Raw genomic sequence first — 12,368 nt, 5'->3', positions numbered from 1 at the left:
TGACATCACTGGATAAATCCTCTAGACAAAAAATCAGCAAAGAAACAGCAATCCTAAATAACTCACTAGATCAGATGGACTCAATTGACATCTTCGGAACATTTCACCCCAAAGCCACGGAATATACGTTCTTCTCAAGTGCACATGGGACATTTTAAAAAATAGACCACATATTGGGTCTCAAGCAAAGTCTCCCCAAAGTCAAGAAGATTGAAATCATATGAAGCATCTTCTCAGACCACAAAGACACAACTTTTAGACAATAACCACTCAACTCCAGCCAAGCACCACAGAAAAATTTTCTAGCCCTATTCCTGTTAACAAAGGCTGAGTGAGAAGCACACACTTCCACACTTGCCCAACTGTAATGAGGCAGGCACTGTTGTTCTACCTTCCCCACTTTAGGATAGTGTCATATAGACCAGTGATGGCGAACCTATGACACGCACGCGAACTTATTTTTTGGTTGATTTTTCTTTGTTAAATGGCATTTGTATATATAAAATATATATCAAAAATATACATCTTTGTTTTACTATGGTTGCAAATATCAAAAAAATTTCTATATGTGACACGGCACCAGAGTGAAGTTAGGGTTTTTCAAAATGCTGACATGCCGAGCTCAAAAGGTTCGCCATCACTGATATAGACCATCTAGGGATCTGGGACTTTCATCCCCTTGAGGTACTAACCAAGTCCCCCTAGTCAGTCTGATTCCAAAGCCTAAGCTTTTTCCATCAGATAATAGTGTTTAATGAGTAAGTGAAAGAGATGGCTGAAAAACTCACCAGCACCAAAGTCAAATTTTACATATTCAATTGTATCAGAAATATCTGAACATATTTTTAGCCATTTAGGGCCCGCATGCTTTGCATACTTCTCAAAACCCACCCCACTTCTGTTAGCAGGAGATAGGCCCTGGGCCATGAATACCTGAACCCCTGCTGTCATTCAGAACTCTCTAACCTAGAGACTCCCCACAATGCTATTTAGGGACATCACCTAGACATGTAACCCCCTCCTGCCTGCCCTCTCTCCTGGGAATTCCCTTTCCCTCCTCTCTTACTGGATGATAGATTGTGTGCCTCACATAAGCTTCTCGATGGTCTCAGGCTATGAGGGACTTACCCTCTCATACAACCCTATCCAAGTGCCACTCGATAAAACTCGTTATATCTACTACCTCTCCACAAAGAGACATGGGTTTTACTATTTTGATACCTTTGTTTCTTTATTTTTTTCCTTTACATAGGGTACTTTATTCAGCATGTATCTGTTGGGTATTTATTATGTGCCAAGAACAATGCTAAAAGCAGAGTAATAAAAAAATAGAGAAGATGAAAAGAGATAAGGTGTAAGGACATAATGACTGCTTTAGAATTTCAAAATGTTTTAAATTACTTTTAATATATTTTTTAACATTTAGGTTTTTAATCTACTTGGAATTTAATTTTATGCATATGTAGATAAATACATGCATATATGTGTATACTTTTATACCTGTTTATGCAAATGTTAGCATAGTATATACATTGCTTTGTACCATACTTTTTTCACTAAAACTATATATTTTGAAAATCATTACATATTTCATCTATCTGTCACTGCTTCAGAAGTCACCCCAACATTCACTGGCTTACAATTTAAAAAAACAAGAAGTATTTAAATTATCTGTCATGATTCTAGGACTTGCTTGGGCTCAGCTAGGCAGTTCTCACTTGGGGCCTCATTCAGTTGTGGTCTGATAATGTCTGGGGCTGAAGTCCTCATGACACTCATTCATTCATAAATATTGGGGTTAGTAATGCCTGTTGGATGGAACCTCAGCTGAGGCTGTTACCTAGAATATCCACAAATGACCTGTCTCTCCACTTCCTCACAGCATGGTGTCTTGGTTCCAAGAGTATGCAACCCACGAAAGGGCCAAGTGGAAGCTGCTTTACTTTTTATGACCTAGTCTCAGAAGTCATATAGAATTATTTCCTATTGATAAACATTTGGGTTCTTTTCCATCACAAGCAATGCTATAGTGCAGTGATGGCGAACCTATGACACGCGTGTCAGAGGTGACACGCAAACTCATTTTTTGGTTGGTTTTTCTTTGTTAAATGGCATTTAAATATATAAAATAAATATCAAAAATATAAGTCTTTGTTTTACTATGGTTGCAAATATCAAAAAAATTTCTATACGTGACACGGCACCAGTTAAGTTAGGGTTTTTCAAAATGCTGACACGCTGAGCTCAAAAGGTTCGCCATCACTGCTATAGTGAATAACCTCACCACATAAATCTTTTCTCAAGTTTGGAATTTGTCCTACAGATATATGAGTAGTAGAATTGCTAGATTAAATAATATAGGTATTTTTAATATTGATATATATATTTCCAAATAGCCATCCAAAGTGATTATCTAATTTTCACTCCCACTGGCAATATATTGAGATTTCCTATTTTCCCAAAGCCTCACCAATGTATTGTTATCAAATTTGGGAATTTTTGACAACATAAGAAATGAAAAAACTATTAATTTGGTTAATTTGAGTATATTTTTTATTATAAGTGACATCAATCACCTTTTTCCTATGTTTAAAAGCTGTCGGTATTTGTTTTGCCAGATTTTCTTTTATTGTTTTTTATTATCTATTAGTTTGGAGTTCTTTATATATTAGAAAAATTAGCCTATGAATTGCAAATATGTTTATCAGTTGGAAATTTGTCCTATGACTCTGCTTACAGTGGGTTTTGCAGTAAGAATTTGGTTGTTTTTATGTATATAAATGTTTCAATCTTTTATTTTATGGCTTCTGGTATATAGTTCATAGTTTTAAAGTCCTTTTGCCTCCAAAGTTATAAAATAGTTCTCCTATGTTTTTTCTAGTACCTTTATATTTAAATATTTGGAATTCTGTCATGGATCCAGCTTCTTTTTCAGGTGGCTATTTGATTGTCTTGATATCATTTAATAAATAATCTACCTTTGTTGCATATTAAATTCCCAATTTCACAGTACTTTATCTTTTATGGTACTTCACAGCTGATTTGTATTATAGTAAATTTTACAAAAATAACATATCTGTATCCTTTAAAAGTAAGCACTCATCCTTGTTATTTCTTCATTAGTTCTCTAAGTAGCTACTTTCTGAACTTTCAATGGTTAAATGAAATCTTTGACTTTATTATCAGCACCATTGAAGCCCATGAAGAGGGTAAAATAATGAATTTTGTCAAAACACAACTGAAACTAAGACTTATTCTTGTCTAGGTACTGACTACTAATCAGAATTTTACAAGGATTCTTAGTTAATAATAACATTCATTTTCTATTGAAAGAGAGACCTATCAAAAACAGATATATCCATTATAACACTGAAACAAAAGATTATTGCTCACAACTTTACTTACAGTTAATGTAGTCTTGTCTTTAACATTCCAGGGGACCTGACTGGGACACTGGATTGTATGATGAAGGGAGTGCAACAGTCAGAGAGCTGCTTACTGAGCTATATAACAAAGTTGGAGAAATCCGTCACTGGGGCTTGATCCGGTGTATCTCTGGAATCTTAAGGAAGAAGGTGGAAGCACTCGATGAGGTACTATAAATTCTTCTTAAATTGACACCAAATCTAAATGGAGGACATTTTAAAAGTTGGTTTCCATAATTGTCTTTTAAAGCAACCACAGCCTCTGATCATTTTAAATACTATCTTTCCTATATAAAATTTCTGATCTTCAGTTAGTTTTTTGTCTGCAAATATAATGAAGCATGTAAACTGTAGTCTTATAGAGGTGTTGTAAAGTATAAGAATTCTAGATCTTAAGAATAAAAATATGCACTAGGCCATGTTCCTACCCCTTAGGAGATAAAATACCTCATTGTTCCTTCCTAAAAATCCCTCTTTTCTGATTCATGGTATTTCCTGAGAAAGAAAGTTTGGTGTGTCATTAAATTAAGGGGGAGAAAAACCTTGTAGGCAGAAAAGATTAATTTTCATGGAACTCTGAGATGTTTGGGGCAGATAATGCTGTTATGCTGTCTCTCCTTAGGCCTGTACAGACCTTCTCTCCCACCAGAAACATTTGACAGTGGGACTCCCTCCAGAACCTCGAGAGAAGACTATCTCTGCGTGAGTATGGCTTTTGACTGGGTTTGGTCAAGCTTCTCTTAGTCTTTAAGGAGCTGTGTGAACTGATCCCAGTTCTCTTGCCCTAATCTGTCAATGGATGATAATGTCCTACTTGCGTAAGTTTCTCGGCATGAGAATGTTAATAATAACACAGCAGAGTAAATGAAAGAGAAAACTCACAAATGAGTAACACACAAATGTATTTTGCTTTTCTTTTTTGGTTTGATTTTTTTGTTTTTGTTTTCATATTGGATTTCCCATACCTCTCATTCAAAAGAAAAACAAAAACAAAAAACAGGGCAACTGGGATTAGCACCCACAAAAAAATCAGCTATTCTTTGGACTTTGTTCCAGGCCTCTCTACTTGGAGTATAGATGGATATTTTCTTCCTATGTCTCTTTATGTTTCTTTATTCTGTGTGTGTCTCTTTGTGTCCAGATTTCCCATTTATATAAAGATACCACTCCTATGGGATTAGAGCCCACACAATAACCTCTGCCTAATAAGGTCACACTCTGAGGTACTAGGGATTAAGATTTAAACATAGGAACATTGAGGGGACACATTCAACCCATTATACCTTGCTCTTGGAAAACAGAATATTTTATTACAAATCAGATTAATTTTGTGACTACAGGCATTCCTTGGAGATATTGTAGTTTAGTCGCAGACCACCACAATAAAGCAAATATCACAATAAAATGAGTCACACATTTTTTTTATTTCCAAGTGCATATAAAGGTTATGTAGTCTACTGAATATCCAATGTCATTATGTCTAAAAAATGTACATACCTTAATTTAAAAAATATTTTATTGTTAACAAATGCTAACCATCATCTGAGCCTTTAGTGAGTTGTGATCTTTTTGCTGGTGGTGGGTCTTGCCTCAATGTTGATAAAAATTCAATATCTGTGAAGCACCATTAAGTAAAGTAGTATAATAAAGCGAGGTATGCCTGTACTGTAGGCAGTCCCAAAGAAGAAGATGGCATACTCCATGCCCCATGCCTCCAAAGTGCTTAGTATCAACAGGAGAGTCAGAAGTGTGGGAGAGAGAGAGAGAGAGAGAGAGAGAGAGAGAGAGAGAGAGAAAACTGATGAACTATAGAAAATGAATATAACATTATAAGGTGTGATTATCTATAATAATAAAATCATAATATGCTAATTAGGCCAGACGGCCGGACAGCAGAAGGACCGTCTGGATGACCTTCCGGACAACCATCTGGATGACCATCCAGGACCACACTATGACACCCACTGGCACCAGGCCAGCCAAGGCGGGTGCTATGCGATTGGTCAGAGGCCAGCCATCGCCCCATGATCGCCCCGCAGATGGAGGCCCAGGCCACCAGCCGGCAGGGTGATCAATCGGGGGGCTCCATGATTACCCCAAAGAGGGAGGCCCAGGCCACTGACCCGTGTACTGCAGCGGGTGGGAGGGGCCTCCCTCTGCGAGGGAAGCCCGGTCTCAGGTGCCAGAGGGAAGCCGGTGCCAACAGCTGGGGGAAGGAAGACCTACTCTTTCATGAATTTCATGCATTGGGCCTCTAGTAAAGTAATAAAATAGCTTCCAAAAGGCACAGCTTAAATTTAGTTGATTACTTTCTAGCCATAATAGTTACTTGTCAAATGTTAACAATTAATCCTGAAAAATTAGTCTAGAACAGTGGTTCTCAACCTTCCTAATGCCGAGACCCTTTAATACAGTTTCTCATGTTGTGGTGACCCCCAATTTCATTGTTACAAATTGAACATAATTAAAGCATAGTGATTAATCACAAAAACAATATGTAATTATATATGTGTTTTCCGATGGTCTTAGGCGACCCCTGTGAAAGGGTCATTCAACCCCCAAAGGGGTCGCGACCCACAGGTTGAGAACCGCTGGTCTAGAAGGACAACATAGAGTGAGGTTTACATAAAATTTTATAGGGGAAAGGCACTCCAGGTTTAGATAAGAGAGACTAGAACTCTCTTGAGTTGATATGGGCCAGAGTGGTTGGAGAGGCAATGAATTCTGAAGACTGAAAGAACCAGCATATATGCTACCAGTAATGATGAGATATTGAGGCAGTGACTTGAAATTGGGAGGAGCTTTTTATTTTCTCAATAGATTTAGGCTTAAGTAGTTGCAGAATTTTGTCTTTCTTTACTATCTTCTTCCTCAGACCTCTGCCCTATGAAGTGCTCACTCAGCTGATAGATGAAGCCAGTGAAGGGGACATGAGCATTTCAATCCTGACACAGGTGAGTAGAATTAGAAAGCCTAATCTGGTGACTGATATTTTAAATTTTGTTTTCAATTGATGTGGCACTTGACCCACAAAATCGGCCTTGTGAAGCCTGGGCCATAATTTTTGTCTATATCCATTCCATGCACAGGAAATAATGGTATATCTAGCTATGTATATGCGAACTCAACCTGGCCTCTTTGCTGAAATGTTTCGACTTCGAATTGGTCTGATCATACAAGTTATGACAACAGAACTGGCCCATTCCCTTCGATGCTCAGGTATTCAATTTAGAAACTATTTTAGGCAGAATTTACTTTTAATGTAAGCCTGTTGGGTCTGGGATCAGGAGGCGAAAGAAAGCTAAAACATATTTATGAGTAGCGCAAAAGCTGCGTACCAGTATAGCAATCTTGTTCCTCGGTTAGTCAGTCTCTATACAAATAAAGAGACAGATATTGTGACAAATTTAATTAGTTATGTAACTTCAAAACTTCCCTATTGGGGGCTCCAAATCACTACATTCCTCCTAATTCCTAGCGTACATGGAGCTTGATAGTGGAAGGCTGGGTGGGATCCTGACTCAGTCAATGCAGCTTCTGGATGCTACACTAAGTCACCACAGTTTGATCCTAGTGTTAGTATTCTGTCTAGTCAACATCAGGATTGAATAAAGAAAAGCAATATTTCTGTTGATATTTATTTAACAAGACTCTCTGAAGCTCTGTAGAGCAGAATTGTATAAAGTGTGAAGGGAGGAATGGGACCTCCATGGCAGGTCTACTTTCTCTTTATTTCAACAAGAATGGAAAGAACTATGGATTACATACAAAAACAAAATTACAGTGGCTAGACTCAATTTTAGCCATTCTTCAGTTAAATCTCCCTAAAAGATTTTTAATTGAGCTGTTAGCAAGTACCTAAATTTATTGGTTTGAGTTTAACCTAAATTACACGAGATAATTTATATTTAAATAACCCTTTAGGAAGAGAGCTAATGATTATTTTATACTTACCATATGCCAGATACTGTGCTTTTTGCTTTATATTTACATGCATTATCTCATTTAATCTTTACAACAATCCTCTGGAGAAGGTATTTTTGTCTTACTTCTACCGATAAGGAAACAAACTCAGGTTAAACAACTTGCCCGAAGTTACATAGCTAGTAAGTAGTAGAAATTGAGTCCAAGTCTGCCTGATTCCAAATGAATTCTAGATTAGCACATTGAGGCAGACTACGTGTATTATTTATGTGTATTCTCTAGCTATGGTATCATGGATGTTTATGAGGGTCTGATTATTCAATAATAAGCCTGAATGAGGGATAAACCCACGAACATTTTTCACTTTTCCTTAAGTGGCTGCTGTGGATCTTTTTTCCTGTGGATTCATCAAAACCATGGCTATTTATTTCTTATAGGGTAAAGTTAAGATCCCTGGGTCTGATATTTAAGATCCTCATTAGTCTGGCCTCTACCTCTTACTTCAGCAGTACTTCCCACTAATTTAATCAACCATCATTTGGCACTTACTATAGCCATGTTTTATTATTGTCTATCTTGTTTAAATATCCAATCTCTCCCAAATAATTGGTCAGCCTCTCAAGGTCAAGTACCATGTCATACCTGTTAGTACTAACACTGCATAAAATCATTACCCACATGTAGAAAACTCTTAATAAGTGTCTGATGCTGATGAACAAGTTTAAGTTATCTTCTCAACGTTCTTTATAATTTCATGTATTCATATCTATTATCTTTTGCGTCTCTGTATTTCCAGGCTGACAAGTTTTGATTATTTTAGTCCATCTGCATATTCATTCATTACATTCATTGCCTTTCTCTGATTAGTTCCAGTCCCATTGTTCTCTTTTCATTCTTCCCACCTTCAAATAAAGGTCCTGCTGAGTATCCTAATGGTGTGGAGGGGTGTGAAAAAGAAATCAAGGACCTGGCTAATCCATAAACTGGATAGTCAGTCTTTATTATAAATCAATTACATTCTTAATATCTAAGCGGTATGGTGCTAGAAATTTGTTTTGTTATTTTATTCTTCCAATAAAGTGACTCAGAAATTCTAAAAAAGAAAGAAATAGAGAAAAATAGGGTGGGTATGGCAGGCCAGTTAGAAATATCTCTGCCCTAACATTTCTTCTGACTAGCTGAGGAAGCCACAGATGGCCTGATGAATCTCAGCCCTTCAGCCATGAAGAGCCTCCTGCATCACATTCTCAGTGGCAAGGAGTTTGGAGTAGAACGAAGTGGTAAGGTTGAATTTCCATTTCAGAGTATTTAAGTATCTCATTGATTTTACAATGCTTTTTATCTGAGGAACCTTTTCCCCCAAAATAAATAGAACCCCAATATATGAACAGTTAAAAGCAAAGCTGTCTTCTGGAACAAGATTTGGAAACCATTGTATGTCTCACTTTTTCCCTTAAATGATAATATCAACTAAGTAGATTGCTATCATGTATTTTTTTAAGGGAGAGGGATAGAGAGATAGAAACATCAATGATGAGAGAGAATCACTGATTAGCTGCCTCCTACATGCCCCACACTGGGGATCAAGCCCGCAACCCTGGCATATGCCCTGACAGGGAATCAAACCTTGACCTCCTGGTTCCTAGGTCTGCGCTTAACCATTGAACCACACTGGCTGGGCTCATGTGTTGTTTTAAACTGCTTTATCCATTCCCTTAAATTATCCTAAATTGAAGTCTCTGTTTAGGACAACAAACAACCCATATGCACATGTGTGTGTGTAGCTGCTACAGTGCATCTGATGTATCCTTTCACCTTTAAATTCAAACACATCTAGGGTCCCATCACAAATTAGTCTTTCATCTGCACTTGGTGTTGAGTACCTAAACCATCAGAGCAAATGAAAATAGTTACCTCCCATGCTCAACTTTTAGGCTTAGGATAAATAAATATGTAATGTTAGATGGATGGATACCTTACTATGCACCTGGAGAGCTTGCTAAAATGCAGTCTTTGATTCTAGACCAAAGGTCCAGAGTGAGGCCTAAGATTCTACTAAGTAGCTCCTAGGTGATGCTGATGCTGCTGGTCCATGGACCACACTTTGAATAGCAAGGTTATACTTGTATGTGTGTTTTTAAAATTAACATAAAAGGAAGACATGAATTGAAGTCTTTTAAATGTGATGGAGAAAAAAATTGAACCTGATTATCCCCTCTATCTTTAATCTATCATGTTATCTAGTGCGCCCCACTGATTCAAATATCAGCCCTGCCATTTCTATTCATGAGATTGGTGCTGTTGGAGCAACCAAAACTGAACGAACTGGGATCACGCAGTTAAAAAGTGAGATAAAGCAGGTAAGATACTACTTGGGAGATTCGCTGAGAAATTGACATATTTAAGAACATTCTTTTGAAGTCAGACTTTGTTGGGATTATATATATTGTTTTATATTCTGAGTTTCAATTGAGCCGCATGTTTTTCAGGTGGAATTTCATATACTGTGTATCTCGACTAAAAGTCGGGAAACAACTAGAGATCCTTTAACAGTTTAACCTGCCTTTGATTCTACATAACATTCGTGAGGTCATGGACTTTTAACAAATAAGATGACAAGCCACGAATAGCTTGTTTGATTCTCTTTTGTAGCAATCATTTTCTAGACAGCTTTTCTTTTTCTGAGCCAAACGATTTTGTTAATTTTAAGAGAAGAGTAATTTGTTTCTGATGGCAAAATATTAAAACTCAGAGTTCCTCTTGTTAAGATCAACCTGTAATTTTGGAATTAATTTTCTTTATGAAACTAAACTAAGATTTATTACTTTTAAGAAGAAATACTAATGCAGGCTCTGTCCCCGGCATGGTGAGAGGCTTCTGGCCAGCGAGCACTCCACCCCCAGCACAGACAGAGCTGTTTCCTAGCATGAACCCTACCCCCAGCCCAGGTCAGAGCTACTGGTGTGATCTGGTTTCCCAGCCATAAGTCACATGTGTGCTGCCAGAGGGTCCTAGGATGCCATCCTTCCTTGGGTGCTGGGGCCGCACAATGTATTGCATGCCAGAGGGCTCTAGGAACTCACAGGGAGTCGCACACCAGAGGAACTGTGCATGTGAACCCGCCGACTGCGAGAATGTGAAGTGGACAACTGAGGGACAAGAACCAGGGCAAAAGGGGTTACAACTCAGAGCAGAAACAATAAAGGTGTAAAACTCAAGGTAGACCCAGTCTCCAGGCTAGCAAGTCCCAGGTCATTGATCCGGTAGGGGATTCAACCCCACAGACCCCAAGCAGGGAGCCCAGGGCCAAAAAGAGACAGGAAAATGGAGAGACAAAGAACCCCCAAAGGGAAGAAAATGAGTGATCGCCAGAAAAGGAACTAAATGAAATAGAGGCAATTAGTATGTCAGAGAAAGAATTCAGAGTAAGAGTCATGCAGTTCCTAAACCAGCTGGATGAGAAATTTACCAACAGATGTATGAATCAAGAGGAAATGAAGAATGATACAGCTATAATAAAGAACAAAATGGAAGGTTTCAACAGTAGACTAGAAGAACGGAGAACCAAATCAGTGAGTTAGAAGACAGGGTAGAATAAAACACCCAATCTGAACAACAATTGGAGAAAAAATTAAAAAGAAGGAGGAGAGCTTAAGGGAGCTTTGGGACAACATGAAATGAAGCAACATCCATATAATAGAGGTGCCAGATGGACAAGAAGAGGAGCAAGGATTAGAAAACATATTTGAAGAAATAATGACAGAAAAGTCCCTGATTTGGGGAAGAAAAAAGTCACACAAGAATAGAGAGTGTTAAACAAGATGAACCCAAAAAGACTTACAGCAAGACACACGTCATAATTACAATGGCAAAGTTAATGACAAAGAGAGAATCTTAAGGGCTGCAAGAGAGACATAGAGAGTTACCTACAGGGGATATCCTATTAGATTATCAAATGGTTTTGCAGCAGAAACACATCAGGCCAGAAGCTAATGGAATGAAGTATACAAAGTGATGCAAAGCAAGGGACTGAATCCAAGAATACTCTGTCCAGCAAGGCTATCATTCAAAATTGAAGGGAAAGTCAGGAGATTCTCAAAAAAAAGGCTAAGGGAGTTTATCATTACCAAGCCAGCAATGAAATAAATGCATAAGAGACAGTTGTAAAAAGGAGAAATAGAAAAGGAAGAAGGAACACAGGCATAAAGAATAAAAATGGCTACAAATAAGTACTTATCCTATCTAATAAAACATTAATATGCAAATTAACCATCACTCCACGACAAAGATGGCGACACCCACAGCCAATAAGGAGGGAATATGCAAATTCACTGTCAGTCTGCAATAAAGATGGCGGCAGCTGGGCCAGGATGCTTGCATCATCACCATAGTGATTACGCAGGCGTTTTGCCCCACCCCGCCTGCTGAGGCCCTCTGGGCCTGCTTCGTCACCACTGCCGCAGGGTCTGGCGGAGCAGAGACACAAGCCTGCAGGGCAGCCCGGCAACCAGCAGCTCCAAGCCCCATGGACACGGTGGCGCTGGGGCCAGAGGAGCAGAGACACAAGCCCGCAGGGGGTTCCGGCACCCAGCAGCCCCAAGCCCCATGGCCGCGGTGGCACTGGGGCTGGAGGAGCAGAGACACAAGCCCGCAGGGGGGCCTGGCACCTAGTAGCTCCAAGCCCCGTGGCCACGGCAGTGCTGGGGCTGCTGGGGCTGGAGGAGCAGAGACACAGCCTGCAGGGGGGCCAAGCACCCAGCAGCCCCAAGCCTTGCGGCCACAGTGGCACTGGGGCCACTGGGGCCGCAGTGGAGACACAAACCTGCAGGAAACCTGTGGAAAGGGAGATAAAGTATCATAACTTTATCTCCTTTTCCACAAGATAAGAAAACCGACCCTGATTTACTTAGTGATATGGCCCACACCTTTCTACAAGCACAGGGTATGTTATGACCACTCCCAAGAAGGTCTGGTCAGAATACTGTCTCCAGGGAATAACGCTACTGTGACAAATCATCT

General features: G+C 39.1%; 1 protein-coding gene across 1 annotated transcript in view; it reads left to right on the top strand.

The window, feature by feature from the left end:
• PHKA1 (phosphorylase kinase, alpha 1 (muscle)) overlaps window positions 1–12,368 on the top strand; it is a gene marked incomplete at its 5' end in the record, with an annotated part of 145,270 nt that overhangs the window by 95,230 nt on the left and 37,672 nt on the right. The window contains 6 exons of the mRNA XM_005871675.2: window positions 3,437–3,593; window positions 4,048–4,127; window positions 6,301–6,379; window positions 6,515–6,644; window positions 8,528–8,629; window positions 9,594–9,709. Coding sequence (XP_005871737.1) covers window positions 3,437–3,593; window positions 4,048–4,127; window positions 6,301–6,379; window positions 6,515–6,644; window positions 8,528–8,629; window positions 9,594–9,709 — 664 coding nt within the window. The remainder of the gene's footprint in view (window positions 1–3,436; window positions 3,594–4,047; window positions 4,128–6,300; window positions 6,380–6,514; window positions 6,645–8,527; window positions 8,630–9,593; window positions 9,710–12,368) is intronic.

This window comes from Myotis brandtii, unplaced genomic scaffold, assembly GCF_000412655.1.
Source record: "Myotis brandtii unplaced genomic scaffold, ASM41265v1 scaffold3518, whole genome shotgun sequence".
NCBI lineage: Eukaryota > Metazoa > Chordata > Mammalia > Chiroptera > Vespertilionidae > Myotis > Myotis brandtii.
Note: the sequence above shows the minus strand (reverse complement) of the source record. Positions and strands in the feature narration are given on the sequence as shown.